Source organism: Pangasianodon hypophthalmus, chromosome 20 (genome assembly GCF_027358585.1).
Source record: "Pangasianodon hypophthalmus isolate fPanHyp1 chromosome 20, fPanHyp1.pri, whole genome shotgun sequence".
Lineage (NCBI taxonomy): Eukaryota > Metazoa > Chordata > Actinopteri > Siluriformes > Pangasiidae > Pangasianodon > Pangasianodon hypophthalmus.
The window spans coordinates 12,398,255-12,416,014 of NC_069729.1; the positions used below are offsets into that span (position 1 = coordinate 12,398,255).

The 17,760-nt window shown below is 38.3% G+C and overlaps 1 protein-coding gene across 1 annotated transcript; it reads left to right on the forward strand.

The window, feature by feature from the left end:
* Window positions 1-1,541: 1,541 nt before the first annotated feature.
* Window positions 1,542-10,938, forward strand: mcrs1 (microspherule protein 1). The gene is made up of 14 exons (XM_026932997.3): window positions 1,542-1,946; window positions 2,393-2,564; window positions 3,612-3,750; window positions 4,106-4,270; window positions 5,461-5,570; window positions 5,766-5,874; window positions 7,647-7,785; window positions 7,876-7,951; window positions 8,194-8,222; window positions 8,343-8,435; window positions 8,599-8,681; window positions 8,908-8,995; window positions 9,140-9,267; window positions 10,459-10,938. Exons 1-14 carry the CDS (start codon window positions 1,937-1,939, stop codon window positions 10,543-10,545), a joined length of 1,428 nt encoding a protein of 475 aa, XP_026788798.1. The 5' UTR covers window positions 1,542-1,936; the 3' UTR covers window positions 10,546-10,938.
* Window positions 10,939-17,760: the final 6,822 nt, after the last annotated feature.

The window sequence follows — 17,760 nt, forward strand, 5'->3', positions numbered from 1 at the left end:
GAGTGAATGAGTGTGTGTGTGTGTGTGTGTGAGTGAATGAATGAGTGAGTGAATGAGTGTGTGAGAGACTGAATGCGTGAGTAACTGAGTGAATGGGTGAGTGAATGAGTGAGTGAGTGAGTGAATGAATGAGTGGATGAATGAGTGCATGTGAATGAATGAGTGTGAGAGACTGAATGCGTGAGTAACTGAGTGAATGGGTGAGTGAATGAGTGAGTGAGTGAGTGAATGAATGAGTGGATGAATGAGTGCATGTGAATGAATGAGTGAGTGAATGAGTGTGAGAGACTGAATGCGTGAGTAACTGAGTGAATGGGTGAGTGAATGAGTGAGTGAGTGAGTGAATGAATGAGTGGATGAATGAGTGCATGTGAATGAATGAGTGAGTGAATGAGTGTGAGAGACTGAATGCGTGAGTAAGCGAGTGAATGAGTGTGGGAGTGAGTGAGCGAATGAGTGTGTGAGTGAATGAATGAGTGAGTGAGTGCGAGTAAATGAATGAGTGAGTGAATGAGTGTGTGAGAGACTGAATGCGTGAGTGAGTGAATGAGTGAGTGGGTGAGTGAGTGAGCGAATGAGTGTGTGAGTGAATGAATGAGTGAGTGAGTGAGTGCGAGTGAATGAATGAGTGAGTGAATGAGTGTGTGTGTGTGTGAGTGAATGAATGAGTGAGTGAATGAGTGTGTGAGAGACTGAATGCGTAAGTGAGTGAATGTGTGAGTGAGTGAGTGAATGAAAGAGCATGAGTGTGCAAGTTAGTGATGGATAAACTACGAGCGAGCGAGTTTCTTGGTATTTAGTGGACTTTTTCAGTTTAAGTTTTATTTCTAGTGAGAAATGGCTGCTGCAGTAACAGAATTTTTGCTCTATTTTCCCCAACAGTACTTTATCCACCGGTCTCCAGCCCTAGTCCTGGAGCAAACCTCACACAATTTAGTGTTTTCTCTGCTCTACACATGTGACTCAGCTAATTAACAGCCCTCCCTGCACTGAGGTGAGTGTGTTAAGGCCGATTTATACTTCTGCAGAGGCGTATCTGACTGTGTACATGGAAATACATGGAAATATGAAGTAAAAATGAGTTATTCACTCACTTTCATTAAGCACTTATCCTGGTCAGGATCACGGTGGATCCAGAACCGATCCCAGAACACACCCGGGATGGGAAAACAATCCATCATAGGGCACCATGCACACACACTCACACACTCATTCACATGTAGAGGCAATTTATTTTAGCTAGTCCACTAACTGGCATGTTTTTTAGGAGGTGGGAGAAAACCGGAGAACCCAGAGGAAACCCACACAGATAGTAACCTGAGTATCAAACTTGGAAGCCTGGTGAACTGATATATCTCAAATGTCCTCTTTTTTTTTGGAAAATGATTTTAAATTTGGTGTGGGAATATATCTTTTTCAAGTTTCTTTTCTTTTTAAAATTTATTTTAAAAGATTATTAATTAATTTATTAATTTATTTATTTATTTATTTTGGTAACATCTCGACTCTTGTTTTGTAAAAAGCCCGATACACTTCCGGTGAGCGTCGCACGAACGTTCCCAAATGTTGCTGCCTTCACACAGCTGCTAGCAACATCCGTCTGTTTTTTATATAGATATATGTATACAAATATTAGGAAAGACTAAATTATTTTTGCGAAAAAAAATCATATTTGTTCCATTTGAAATAAATGCTATTTTTGTTTCAGTAACCTGCACTTGGTTAGCCTTCGCTAGAGCGTTCTGTCTCTTTTAAACAAAGGATTAGCATTGTTAGCATGCTAACCGCTAACTAGCAAAACCTTTTTTAGTGTTTTGACAAATATTTCAAATAGTTAGCTCGGAAAATAGATACACAGGAAGTTTTCAGTGTGTATAATCTGCAATTTAAAGGCTTACGAATGCAGTTTTGGGTATAAATTCAGCGTTACGACGTCATGGAAAAAGGTAAGTGTGTGTGTTATTATTATTATTATTATTATTAAAATCTATTCTTAGACCTAATCCGTATCATTTAAGCTGATCCTGTGTTCGAGTAATTGACCAGGCTGGTCTGATGAAGCAGGTAATTAATAAACTGATCAGGTCGTGAAGATCAGACCGTGATTAATTCACATTTGGTGTAAATATATTTACTGAAATCAGCACTCAGTGCAGAGTAGAGAATTCTGTTTCATTCATAAATCATAATTTTATTGACAACATGTAAGTCAGTCAGATGAGACAGCTGGAGATGGGAAGCTTTTGCTGTGCACAGTGTGATTACATTTGGTTGATTGCACAGTTTTGATATCATCCACTGATGATTTTGTGTTTTAATGTTCTCTACTAATGATGCTTGACAAGATCCTTTGTGTGTGTGTGTGTGTGTGTGTGTGTTCGTGTTCGTTCAGACGTTAAGGCAGATGCGGTCCCTGCAGTGGTTGGAGGGGTAAATGTGGCAAATCTGACAGCTCAGAGCAGGTCTGAGGATGAAGATCAAGCCATTGTGAAGGACATAAAGAGACCAGCAGCTCAGGCTTTCAGTGGAGGAGGTCTAGTTCCGAAAAGGAGAAGCTCTTCCAGGTAAAATCTACCTGGAATTCTGTTATTTACACATTACTACTATGATGTTCAAGTCAAGTCAAGTCTAGTGGCTTTATTGTCCTTTCAACCATATACAGCTAGTACAGTACACAGTGAAACGAAACAGCGTTCCTCCAGGACCATGGTGCTGCATAAAACAACACAGAACTACAAGAGACTACACATTACTACATGAAGTGCATGTGCAAACAACACAAGACAGTACAATAATTTCTAAAACAGTACAATAACTACTAAAACAGGACCATAGGCACAGTAAGAGACAGTGCAGTGCCGACCAGTACACAGTTCTGATTAGGTTGTGTGATTATGATACTGACGTTTTCATACTCTATATGGCCAAAAGAATGTGAACAGCTGATCATCACACCCATATGTGGTTCTTCCCCAAACTGTTCCCACAAAGTTTAAAGCACACAATGGTCTAGAATTTCTTCGTATGCTGTAGTATTACAGTTTCTCTTTAATGGAACAAAGTGGCCCAAAACTGTTTCATCATGACAATGCCCCTGTGCACAAAGCGAGCTCCGTGAAGACGTGGTGTGTTAAGGTTGGAGTGGAAGAACTCGAGTGTCCTGCACAGAGCCCTGACCTCAACCCCACTGAACACCTTTGAGATGAACTGGAACACAGACTAAACCCCAGACCTCCTCACCCAACATCAGTGTCTGATCTCACTGATGCTCTTGTGGCTGAATGAGTAAATCCCCACAGCTACGCTCCAAAATCTAGCGTAAAGTCTTCCCAGAAGAGTGAAACATTATTCTAACAGAAAAGCGGTGACTAAATCTGGAATACGATGTTCAACATGCACATATGATTGTGATGGTTCAAACATTTGGCCTTATAGTGTAACATTTCATATCGTTTGCTTTTAATGTGTGTTTTTTAGGTGGAAAATAACCATGCACTTAACCCTGTGTAACACTGGTGAAACATGTTACATTCTTGTTTGATTTGAGTATTTACATGAGTATAAATATTTTCCTTAAACAATCATATACCAATTATCCATTTTTTTTACAGGTCAATTAAGAGGAAGAAGTTTGATGATGAGCTGGTTGAGAGCAGTCTGGTTAAATCCTCCAGCAGGGTTAAAGGCCCACCAGGCATCGAGCCGATCCGCTGCCCTGGGGCCGAGCCATCGTCCAGTGAGAAAAAGAAGGTATTGAATATAAATCTTGACACACAAATGTGGTTTATTTTACCAGTTTTTTTTAACCATTTCTTTTCCTTTTGTCTAATTTAGTTTATTGGAGAAGGTTTGAGATTTATTTGTAGAAGGCTTCACTCTTCCATACATAACATTTATTGTATTTTGGACTGCACTGTTGAATTCAGCCCAGTTTTTAAATAGTGTTCATATCTGGAGACTGAGTTGGCGAATGCAAACTATCGATTTGCATACATCCAGTCACGTTCGATTGCATGTATGATTGATATCTTGCTGAAGAGATCCAGTATACAGCCCTGTTTAACTTCCGTTAAGCAAATTACATTTGTTTGTGTGCGTTCATCAGGTTTCCAAGTCCAGCACATCTTTAACTCCTCCTCTCACCATGGTGATCGCGCCATCCCCAATTACCAAACGAGTGAAGAAGAGCAAGCAGCCTCTGCAGATCACTAAAGACCTGGGACGCTGGAAGCCCACAGACGACCTGCTGCTCATTAATGCAGTGCTGCAGGTCAGAAACACTTCAGGTCAACATCGAGTTTAGACATTATTGTAGTCTGTCTCTGTAGGTTGATTGAGGAGGTTGTTTATTTAAAAAAAAAAAAAAAAAGTAGTTTTGTCAGTGTAGGTCATTAAAAGTTACTATTGAGATTACAAAATCTCAGTCACAAAATGCAGTAATAGTAATAACTAGTTTACATTAATAATAAATCATAATAGCAATAAATGAACAAGGAAAATTGGAGTAAATGGATTTCAATTCAAATGTAACACTTTTCCCATGATGAGAAATTCACTAACACATCTATAATAATAATAATAATAATAATAATAATAATAATAATAATAATACATTAAAGGATCCCAACTCCACATTTGCAACTAGAACTTTGCTGTTTAACATTAGCCATCAGTCCAGTACTAAAACTTCTTAGTGAATGTTTTTTGGTACCTGATATTATTAGATACCATCTGGAGCTTATGGTGCTAATGATACACTCAAGTATTATGCATATTTGTTTTTTATTTTTTATTTTTATTTTTTAAAATTTTCTAATGATTCATTGTTGTTTGAATATGGAGGAAATGATGGCGGAAAGTGATGAGGACACTGATATAATCTCAGGTGATATGAGCTTGTTATCTAAACAGCCCATCAGGCCACTTTTTCCTGTTGGACATAATAATCATATTATCACATTCTATGCTCTAATATTGATGCAGTCACTTTGACTGTGACTGTTCACAGCCATCTCTAAAAACGTAGACGTAAAAGTTTTGTTGGTTCCATTTTTGGATGCTTCTTGTGTTTGAATGTGCAGTGAGCAAAAAAAAAAACACACAAAGTCCAAAACTAAGCAAAAGCTAAACATGATTACCCAAATTTCAACATAACAGTAAGATGAAATGCTCAAACAGAAATTTGTACCTTTTCTGTGTTTCTCGTGTTATTAATATTTGTTAGCTAGTTAAGAAGCTAATTAGCACTTTATGTGTATTGATGGGTTTTGTTTTGTATATAGATAGGACCTGATAAATATGAGTGAGTAGGAAAAGAACTTACAATCTTTTTTTTTTTTAATTATGTTGTAATATAGCTCTTCTTTGTTCCTCTAAAAAACTTGAAAGTTTAAAAGCTCACTAAGTTTACAAGTGCATGTGTACCATATACTGCATGAGTGGGTGTGTGTTGTTCTTCAGACTACAGATCTCACCTCAGTTCATCTGGGAGTGAAGTTCAGCTGCAGGTTCACGCTGAGGGAGATTCAGGAGCGGTGGTATGCTCTGCTCTACGACCCTGTCATATCTAAGTAAGTGCAGTGAAAAACACCTTCCAAAGTGAACTTATTCCACATGTTACAGTTTGCCTGGCTTCGCCAGACAAATTTTTTTTTCATTCCCTCCTATAGGCAGAGAATTTGACATTCTTGTCTCTCTTCATTTCTACCATGCTAAATGTATTTTTGATTATTTGTGTGTGTGTGTGTGTGTGATGATGTCTGCAGGCTGGCGTGGCAGGCCATGAGGCAGCTCCACCCCGAGGCCATCGCCGCCATTCAGAGCAAAGCTCTGTTCAGCCAGGTTGAGGAGGCTCTGCTCGCCAAGATTAGCTCTGTGAGTCAGCAGTTTTTTCCCCCAGAACATGCTCACTTGGCCAGAGTGTACAACAGTTTATCAGACATCAGAACAGAAATTACACAACAAGTAAACACGCGAGTACGCAAAGCAACGTCATTAGACGTTAGCATTAGAGTTTCCTGTAGAGACTGAACGTTCCATGGGTTTACAAATGTATAGAGATGATTTAGTAATTTGAACCCTCAACCTGTAAATATGAAACACTCATTTTTATGAATAGTAGTGAACAAAATACGCAAAATAACAAAAATACGCTTGATTCTTAATACTGTGTTGTAACTTGGATGATCACTGACTGTTTTTATGTTTTGTGTTAGTTGTTCATGAGTCCCTTGTTTGTCCTGAGCAGTTAAACTGCCCACTGTTCTTCAGAAAAATCCTCCAGGTCCTGCACATTCTCTGGTTTTCCAGCATCTTCTGCATAATTGACCCCTTACATCAGTGGCTATATGATGTTGAGATCCATCTTTTCACACTGAGTACAACTGAGAGACTCATACACAACTATTGCAAAAGGTGCAAATATTCACTGATGCTCAAGAAGACAACATTAAGAGCCGGGTGATGTAAACTTTAGAACAGGATGATCGGTGTAAATTGTTATTATTTTGTCTTCTGGGAAACATGTAAATATCTTATGTAGTTTCTGAAGAGCGGTACTAAATGAAAAAAATAAGATCCTTAAACAAAATAATAAAAACAGTCGTTGATCCTCCAGGTTACAACACATAGTGTTAAGAATCAAGCATATGTAAACTTTTGAACTGGTTCATTTGTGTAAATTCAGTTATTATTTTGTAAATATCTGTGTGAAGTAGCTTATTCAGGGCAATACTAAATAAAAAAAAATACAATTTTTGTGATCCCTCTTATTTTTTTTTTTAAATTATTAACACTTTGCGGATTCTGTAAGGCCTGTGTAAACTTATGACCCCAACTGTATGTGAATTGCTGTGAATGGAGTTCTAGTTACAGCATCAAAGTGCGTCACATCTCCCTAAAGGGCATTAAACAAGCATCGCAAATGAAAATGTCTGTTTTGCAACAGTTAATAATCAGTAGGGTTTTTGTGTCTCTGGTTATGTCCACAGCCTACTGAACCTACTACAAATTAAACACTAATAGCCCAGAAATCCACTCCAGCAGGTGCTGGGATTCTGGAGCTGCGCCTAGCTGCAGATATATGAAATTATATCAGATTATATCAGATTTTTTATCAGTGAAAGCTAATAGGGAGCAAGGATTTTGCTCTCTAAGGACAGATTTAAAAAAAAAAAAAAAAAAAAAACTTAGTGGTTACTGCCATATCAGCAGCCAAAGGAGCAGCTTGTCCCCTTGGCAATGATTAATTTAAAAAACTGATAACCCTGTGCAGTCTGTTTGTCACCCTGTTTGACAGGGTGCCACGGATACTGTTTTGTCTACATTTGACAAACATGAGCATGTTTTGCAAATTTAAATGAAAAACCTGTATCTCAATGCTGAAATGTCACTGTATTATTGAAATTATAAATCACTATCTGTTTATTGAAGTAGGTGAGGTGTATGGAGTATGTTTACAATGTATTGATTCACAATATCATATTTTCCGCCTGAATAACCAAACCTGCTCTACACATTTGCAGAATTTTGTCATTATGGTTTCTATAATTTCTATATTTTCCTCCATCTCTTAGTGGTTGATTGTTGTCGTTTCCACACCTTTTCTGTTCATGCTTATTGTTCGGTCAATCATTTCTTGATTTCAGAACAGTCAGCCAAAACTCGAGGTTTTCCAGGACTTGCTGAATAAGCACCCCAACGTTTTCTACCCATCACGCACTGCTAAGAGTTTACTCGTGCACTGGCAGCTGCTCAAACAGTACTACTTACTGGACGACCAAAGTGGTGAGCATGCAATAAATTCCTGCGTTTAAAAACTCCTTTATCCTGTAACACTCAGACTGATTCCACATATTTACATCTTCTTTTTTCCAGTTCAGCCTCTGCCCAAAGCAGATCAGGTTCTTAACTTCTCAGATGCTGAGCAGATGGTCGACGATTCCAAGCTGAAGTAATAACACACATCACACTCCGTGCATACAGATGTTTCTAAGCTGTTGAACACACAATTAAATGTGCTCTTGAGAATTGGAGCTTTCTAATATTGTGGCTTTAATAACACTATTTGTACAGTCTTTAGAAATAAAATAGCTTAGCTTATTCTCAGCTCAAATGCACTTTAAATAAGTTTTTAGCTTCTTTTTTTTTTATATTGGGCTGCATTATTATACTGACTCGATGTGTTCATATTAGGGACAGCAGAGATGAAGTACTGGAGCACGGTGAGTTGGTATCACTCCATTCATGCCTTCTTTCATCTGGCTTGCATATTTTTGCTCTTCCTGCCTGTTTCCCTTTGTCCGTGACTCTTATTAATTCTGTAATCACTGTTCTCTGTATAGAGTTGATGGTTGCAGATCGGCACCAGAAGAGGGAGATCAGGCAGTTGGAGCAGGAGCTCCCACGCTGGCAGGTTTTGGTGGACAGTATCACCGGTCAGTCAGAGATTAGCAGCAATGTTAATCTATAAAACAGATAATCATGACATTTCAACATGCAAAATTGTATTGTTACTTCATAAAACCTATAGAAATCTATACTGCATCTTCTTACTGTCACCCACATATTTTGTATTCAATTTCTGTCATTTGTATGCAGGTATGAACTCACCGGATTTTGATAACCAGACGTTGGCTGCATTAAGAGGACGCATGGTCCGATACCTTATGAGATCCAGAGAGGTGAGTTTGACACTTTCCTTTCCCTCTGTTAATATATATATATTTTTCCTCTTTCCTTCTATTAATTTTACTATTAAATTTTTTATTTTAATTTTGCTTTAATCTATTTTTTATGACATCTGTTTCCCCCCTGTTCAATTAAGCTTGAATAAAAATTGGCTTAGATTTTGCCTCATTGGTTCTGTAACCACTGGGGAAAAAAATTAAATTGTCTGCCTCCTCTTAGATCACCCTTGGCCGTGCCACCAAGGACAAACAAATAGATGTGGATCTGTCTTTAGAGGGACCAGCATGGAAAATCTCAAGGCAGCAGGGTACTAAACATAAATAAAAGATCCTGCTATGACGTAGTATCAGTTTTCTTTTTACCTATATTAGAATTTCTGCCCAATTTTTCTTTGCATTTTGAAGATCATTTGTTAATGTAAATTTTGTGATGGTGTTTCTTTGGACTGTAGGAATCATCAAACTCAAAAACAATGGCGATTTCTTCATCGTGAACGAGGGCCGTAGACCGATCTATATCGATGGCAGACCAGTCCTGACTGGTAACAAATGGAAACTTAACAACAACTCTGTGCTGGAGGTGAGTACACATGAATGGTTGCGAACATTGTTCCTACTGCTGTGAAATGCAAGGATTTCTTTTTTCTTTTTATGTACAAGTAAGATCCACATTTTTTGGAGCTCTATTTCAGCAAAATTTAACATCAAGTATTTTGTCGTAACATCTACATATGCTCACTTAAGTTAGCTAGTTTGATTGATATAGCTGATAGATAGCTAGCTAGCTTTTTCCTCACTAGCTCATTAGCAAGATGTCACTCATAGAACAGATTAAATTGGCTTTAGGGATTTGTAGCGTGCATCACAAATGCTTTTTTACAATAAATAATTTTTTTTTTTTTTTTAAATATTGCAAATTTATTTCAGTTATTCAGTATACAAATGCAATTTAACTGCTTACAATGTTGGTCAAATTGCCTCTTCTTGTGAAGAGCAGTTTCTGGCTCCAGTTAGTGAAAAAAAGTAACACATTCAGCAGAAGCTAAAGGTCTGGCTTGTAGTCAGTTAGCATAAAAACTGCATGACCAGCAAAATGCTATATTAAAAAGGTTTGTTTATTAACTTCAATTTTTAAAGCTCTTATTCTCATAACTGATAGTATTTCAGCATTACTAGATAGCATCACTGCTTTATAATAGTATAAAACAATAATTATAATGCCATTATATATTAATTAAAATAATTGTTAATATATTATAAAAACAATTTTATAATTGTTATAAAAACTAAGACATGTATATATCCATTAATCCAGTAATTTATCAAACAGGCTCATCTCCTCTATGACAATAAAGAGTGTAATGTCATGTATAAATATGTTTATTGTAGAAAGTGTACTGCATAATATAAAGTGTCTAATATAATATATAATATAATGTATGGGCACAATAGTTTTTTTGTTTTTTTAAATGGCAGGTGTTGACTGTACTTCTAAGAACAGTCACAGAGACCCTGTTAACAAGCAACAGCACCTCTGTGTCATAGTCAAACTATACAGCAAGTTTGGATAACAGCACATAATTCTTTATTTGTTTCTATTTTTATGGGTTGTCAGGGTTTTTCCCTAATAATTTGTGTAAACAATGAAATGAAAATGGTAGACAGTATAGTTATACACTGTTCCATGCTGTTTTACTCTGTTGTGTCAATTGAAATATTATTAGAACCTCTTCAAGTATTGTGATACTGAGTACGTCTTTCTTTTGTCCAGATTGCAGGGCTTCGATTCGTGTTCCTCATAAACCAGGAGCTGATCTCTCTCATCAAAGCCGAGACAGCCAAGATGAACCAGCAGTGATTCTCAAATGCAGCTGATCGGTCAGCTCAGGCTTTGTGCACTGAGCGTCTGATAAAGAGAGTGGACTGCTGCCTGCAGACAAGTGTTCTAACTCTAGAAAGGTTATAAGGGCTCTCAAACGCTTTGTGTGAGAAGTCACTTCAGAGCCATAACTGAGGATTTGGACTAAAGGTTCAGTTCATATAAACTGCTCAACGTACAATATAGCCAACATCTGACATGTAGCCAATATGGACACATTAGTTTGGAAAACTAACAGAGATGTTTATCAATGTTTGTTTGATTTTGATGTTGGTATAAGTGTTGCTGTTGGAATTAGGTTTTAGGCCATGATGTAATCTTTACACAGCGCTTTTTTTTTTTCCTTCAGGAAAATGAATATGAGAAGCAACGGCTAAGCTTTCCTGTGTGTTCATTTGCCTATTTAAAAGTGAACATTTAAACCTTCAGAACAAAACTTTTAAGGCATACCGGATGTTAATAATATTAATCGTTATCGTAGTATTAGCCTTTGCAGTACTGATATCACAGTGAGTGCCTTAACAAACCACTGTTTTGTCTTATCATGTACAGTAAGCTTTCTGACTGACCAGACCAGGTGATTTTTTTTTCTAATCTTCATCTGTTCAGTTTGGGTGAGCCTGTGCCCATGACAGCCTCAGATTCTTGTTCTTGGCTGTCAAGAGTGGAACCCGATGTGGTCTTCTGCTGTTGTAGCCCATCCACCTCAATGTTTGATGTGTTGTGTGTTCTGAGATGCTTTTCTGCACACCACAGTTGTAAAGAGTGCCTATCTGAGTTACTATAGACTTCCTGTCAACTCAGACCAATCTGGTCATTCTCCTCTGATCTCTCTCATCAAAAAGGTGTATCAGCTTGCAGACCTTTCGCTCACAGGATGGATGTTTGTTTTTTGCACCATTCTGTGTAAACTCTAGAGACTGTTGTATGTGAAATTCCCAGGAGATCAGCAGTTTCTGGAAAACTCAGTCCACCCCATCGGGTACCAACAGCCATGCCACGGTTAAAGTCACAGAGCTCACACTTTTTCCCCACGCTGGTTCGGTGAACATTAACTGAAGCTCTTGACCTGTATCTGCATGATTTTATGCATTGTGCTGCTGCCACATGATTGGCTGATTGAATAACTGCATAAATGATCAGGTGTACAGGTGTTCCTATTAAATGGTCTGTGTGTGTACAAATTCTGTAAACAGTGCAATTGGATGTGCAAGAAAGTGTAAATGTGCCAGTTAAAATGTTCCATGAGGTACTAACATTGCTAATACTACTACTACTGATGATGATAATAATAATAATTATAATAATAATTATATTATTATTATTATTATTATTAATAGTGCAAATAGGCTTTAGTCCTGGCATGTGGGAGATACAGTTGAGAAAGTAGGGTGACTTATAATACAGTCTAAGTGATATGGGTAGGAATGATTTAGGAATGACACTGCTTAGTACGGTGCAGATGTATCAGTCTGTTACTGAAGGTGCTTCTCTGTTTATCCAGGGTGTTATCCATAAGGGTTGGAAGTTTGCCGAGTGTCCTTTGTTCACGAACCATCTCCAGCGGATCTAGCGGGACTCCTGTAACAGAGCTGGCCTTCCTAATCAGTTTGTTGAGTTTCTTTGCAGCCTTTGCTCCAATGTTATTTCGTGAGCACACAACAGTATATAGAAAAGTGCATTGGCTACAACTGACTGGTAGAACACTCACAGGAGTGATGTGCACACACTGAAGGACCTCAGCCTCCTTAGAAAGTAGAGATGATTTTGGCCCTTCTTGTACACAGCAGGTACTTATCTTGTACTTATAGGTACTTACATGTGCTAACTACCTCCACATCCTCTCCATCAGTGATGACAGGTGAAAGGTGGGGCCTAGACCTCCTGAAGTCCATCACCATCTCTTTTGTCTTGCCAATGTTTAGCTGCAGTTGATTAAGTTTGCACCACTCAGTAAAGTTCTTCAAGGCCCTATACTCATCCTCCTGCACACCTCTGATGCACCTCAAAATGGCTGTCTTCAGAGAACTTCTGCAGATGACAGGACTCTGTGCTGTACCTAAAATCAGAGGTACAGATTGAACAGCGAGGGAGTCAGTACAGTTCCTTGAGGGGTTTCAGTGCAGCCATTTTTGACACACAGCCATGGAGTCAGACAAACTGTGGTCTGCCACTTAGGTAGTCCGTTATCCATGAGATGATGGGTTCATCCACCTGCATCAACCTGAGTTTCTCCCTCAATAGGTCAGGCTGTATGGAGTTGAAAGCACTGTAGAAATCACAAAACATAATCCTTACAGTGCTGCCTGATGTGTCAAAGTAGGACTATGCTCTGCACCAATGCCATTCTGGTAGGCAAACTGCAGTGGATCTTGTGCAGCTCTAACCAGTGGTTGAAGGTGAGCTAATAACAGTCTCTGCTAGAGCTGACTTTATATTATTTGGCTGTTGGCCTGTAAATGTACAAAGGCCCAGCAGTGCTGCAGTACCTGATACACTCCTACAAGCACCACACTCCCAAATGGCAAATTAAATGTAGCTATGAGGTAGGTGTACAACTATGCTTAAACTGCTAATATATACTGGTACGATAGTACACTGTAATGAGGAAATCTGAAATAATTGCAGAAGTTGTGTGCAGTGCAGTGCGTTCCCTGAAATGTCCAAAAGAAAGCCTTTTTTTTTTTTTTTTTTTTTTTATTAAACAAATTTGTAAATGCAGATTAACTGAAAAAACGAGACTGTGTTGTACATTGTCAATTTGCAGTATAACTGCTTGACCATAACTGCCCAAATTGTTTAGAATGTACTATAGATTTATAGATGTATAAATCTGTATAAATCTATATATAGATTTATCCAGTCTACTCAGACTTTTAACTTGTATTGTACAACAGTAGTCACAGCTGTACAGATCAGGGTGAGGTTACATATTCTGAAGGCCTTTCTAAAGAAGTAGCATATTATCCTGCTGAGGTCAGATCATTCCTCTAGGCGGGACCATAAAAATGGAACCGTAGCAGATTAATAACAGACACTGAGAGATAAGGGACAGTTTCACTCAGAATAATCCCATTCACACAACAAGACCTTCAGTTCACAAAGTTGAATGGCTGAAATGTGTTTCTTTAACCATTTGGCTCATCATCTTGTGGAAATCTCTATCTATGGCCAAGTCTGAACCTCCTGGCAGAGGTGATCTAAAGCTGTGATTTTTGGGCTCTTTTTCCCCTTTCCTTTAATGTTCTCAATAATTCTTGAGGTCGCTAGATGTAGTGGTGGATCATTGATGTTTTATGGATTGTGGTTCAAAGGTTCTTGTGATGATTGTTAGCATCATGAATTCTGTTTATTTCAGTCCAAACACGGTTGCCTGAAAAGGGTCTACATGCACAAACCTAAGAATATAAAAAAGCTTAAAAGGTTCTGCATGAAGGAGTGGACTCGGATCCATCTACAAGTATCTCCAGTTTTGCTTCTTTAATTTTGTTCTGAAGTTACTATTCTAACCTGGCTAAAATATATATAACCACCATTTAACATGAATCCAAACTGCATGCCAAACACCTTTAGGTTACATTACTTTAGTAGGTGCTCTTTTCAAAAGTAGAGTAAAGCAGAATCCTATTCAAGACCAGATCTGAGAAGTGGCATACTATAATTTCTGGGATTTACAATTACAACCTTCCACTTAGAACCTTCCAGATGCGTAACTGCTGGTAAAGTAAACATGAACAGATCTGTCTGGTTTCTGACAGTGTGACTGTATTATCTCTAAACACAAACTACTAAAATTACTTCTAACATATGTTTGGTTGGACTTTATCTGCTTGAATGTTAAAAAGGATTTAAAACAAAAAGATCTGCCGGAGTTGTTCACATTTCATACATTTATTAAAATCACTGCTGCCAAACTTAACAAATTCCCCTGACAAAGGCACAACCAACGTGTTGCTGGCAGTCCCCTACGTATGGAGAGTTTTGGGACACCCTTGTACGTTAATACGGCAATACGTAATAGTTATCGGACATTGTGCATTTATCATTGAAGTGTCCACTTATCATAAGCAAACAATGACTTAGAGATAGCCATAAAGCATTTAGTGGCTCATAAATAAGACTTATCTCAGATACAGGGGCACAAACGCCAATCAGGTCCTGCAAATGCACAGTTGCACTACATTAAAAAAAAATGACTGTCTTTCAGTTTTCATACTCTGCTCTGTATGAAATATAGTATATTCTAGCAAATGCATTTTGCTGGCTTGTGTAGTAACCTTTCAGCAGCTGAGCACTCAGTACAGTAATGAAACGCACTTCAGGGCAGTTGTTCTTTTAAATTTTAAGCTGCTCTTTTCCCCCAGGATCTTTTCTGTAAACAGCTTGACACAACATGATGCCTTTGATGGCAGACCGCCCAATTTTTAGGTGAGCAAAAGTGTTGGAACATTTAGCTGCATATCTCTTGCTTGCAAATCTGCATTCTTCTTTTGTGATGCTTTTTCAGGCTTGTATTGCAGCTTCTTTCAGTTGTTGTTTGTTTTGGGGTGTTTTTCCATTCAGTCTCTTCTTCAGGAGGTGAAATGCATGCTCATTTGGGCTAAGGTCTGGTGATCGACTTGGCCAGTCTAAAACCACTTTTCTTCCCCCCTTTTTTTTTGCCCCTGATGAAGTGCTTTGTTATGTTGCCAGTGTGTTTTGGGTCATTGTCTTGCTGCATGATGAAGTTCTTCCCAATACATTTCTCTGTAAATTGGCAGACAGAATGTTTCTGTAAACATGTGAACTCATTCTGCTGCTACCATCATGGGTTACATCATCAATAAGGATTAGTGAGCCTGTTCCAGAAGCAGCCATGCAAGCCCAAGCCATGACAATACCTCCACGGTGCTTGACCGATGAGTTTGTATGTTTTGGATCATGAGCATATCCTTTATTTCTCCAAACTTTGGCCTTTCCATCACATTGGTAGAGGTTAATCTTGGTTTCAGAGCTTTTGTGGCTCATCTCTATATTTCTTTGTGAATTCCAATCAGACCTTCTATGGCCTCTATATTTCTGCTCTCTAAGTCTTCTTCAACTGGTGGATTGTGATACCTTCACCCCTGACCTGTGGAGGTTGTTGGAGATGTCACTGACTGTTGTTTTTGGGTTTTTCTTCACAGCTCTCACAAAGTTTCTTTCATCAAATGCTGTTATTTTCCTTGGCTGACCTGTTCGATGTCTGGATGTTAGTACACCACTGGTTTCTTTCTTTATCAGGACATTCCAAATTGTTGTATTGGCTATGACCAATGCTTGTGCAATGGCTTTAATCAATTTTCCCTCTTTTCTCAGCTTCAAAATGGCTTGCTTTTCTCCCATAGAGAGCTCTCTGGTCTTCATGTTGGTTTATACTTTTTAACAACAAATACAGTGTCCACACATGAAACCCAGAGCTCAAACCAACCAAAAGACATTCAGAGCCATTAATTGTTTAAACAATTAATTTAACAGGGCAAACCAGCGCAACAGGAAACACCTGTTAGTCACATGTTCCAGTGTTTTGATCACTTGAAAAATGGGTGGGTTCAAACAAAGTTAACAAATCAAGATTTAAATATCAGGAAATGAAAGCTGAAATTCTGATCTATTGTCTTATATTCATCTATTGATCTCAAACCCAAATGTCTTCAGGGTATAACAAAAAGAATAGAATTAGTCTAGTTGTCCCAATACTTTCAGAGGGGACTATATGTGCTGTTTTGCAAACATCACAAAGTGCCACAGTAAAATTTCTGTGGCTTCTATAACCCAACTTTCACTTTTCCACTTCACTGGTATTAGACTTTTTATATATTTTTTCCCCTCTTTCGGCTGCTCCTTTTTGGGGTCCCCACAGCGGAACACCCATCTGCATATTTTGATTCTGGCACAAGTTTTACGCCAGATGCCTTTTCTGACGGAACCCTTCCCATTTTCCAGGCTTGGGACCGGCACTGAGAGTGCACTGGCTCATGTGCTGGGGTTGGTTTCCTGACTGGATATTGAACCCGGGCTGCGGGTGAGAGCACCGCACCACTAGTCCACTAGGGAGCCAGACTTTTTATTTTTATATTATCTTATTAATATTAGACTTCACATTATATTAGACTTAATTAATACCTCAATGACTATTTTAGCACCAATTTTCCATGGTTTCCAAACCTGGAAAACTAGTCTATAAATTTCCAAAACATTTAAGCTTTACCATATTCCTAGATTTGTGCATACAGACTCTTAAGACCACAGTTTTTCAGAAGGGTTCAAATCCAGAGACTGTGATGGTAATTGCAAAACGCTGATTTTCTGTTTCGTTAAACAATTAAACCCTTTTGGCAGAGGCACCCAGGTACTTGGTACTTGGCAGAACTGATGATGCCATGAATCTTCAAAAGAGCTCCTGAACCACAGGCCACAAAACATCCCCAAAGTACCACATGTCCACCCCCATATTTTAGATTTTTTTCACAATACTTTATTTCCAGACATAAAATAAACTATGAAAACAAGTATCATGAAATACGCCCTCAAAACAATTTTCAGCTATCAAAATAAAGAGGGCTTTGTGATTGGTTGAGATATTTATGAGAGATCTAGAGTGGTTGTAGTTTTGAGCAATTGAGCAAAGAGTCAGAAGATTCCCAAGAAAGAAGTGTGTGTTAAAAAAGGTTGGTGGGCAGTCTGTGCTAGTCATGGATGATTATATTGGCTGTAGCATAGGTTATTATAGAGCTACAACATTTACATGTTTCAAGTTGTAGTCAAAGCCACTGATGCAACTAATGATTTCTTCTGATACGGTTTCCATTTCCTGTCTGAAATTAGATTACAAGTTGATCCACAATTTCAATTCTCTCCACTCAGCCATATTGAATTAGGCATGAACACCTGGATCACCTAGAGAGGATGCACCAATCATAAAACTGTATTTGGTAAAGCCCACCCTCTGTATGGAGCCCCTAAGGGGACATGGTGATGGAAACAAATATGATATGGGAGGAAAATTTATATTTCAATGCTTTTGTGTTCGCTTGTAAAACTTTTTCGAATGAGAGAACTCAAAAAAAATTGCAAGAGCACACAAAGTTTCTCAGGGGAACGCAAAAGTTTTGAAATATATGCTTATATGCTTTCCTCCCATATATATTTGTTTCCATCACTGTGTCCCCTTAG

Bases quoted from the DNA above. Each gene is read 5' to 3' on its own strand.
- mcrs1 (XM_026932997.3), top strand. The intron at 4,271-5,460 runs GTCAGAAACACT...GTTGTTCTTCAG, and splicing joins TCATTAATGCAGTGCTGCAG to ACTACAGATCTCACCTCAGT. The intron at 9,268-10,458 runs GTGAGTACACAT...TCTTTTGTCCAG, and splicing joins ACAACAACTCTGTGCTGGAG to ATTGCAGGGCTTCGATTCGT.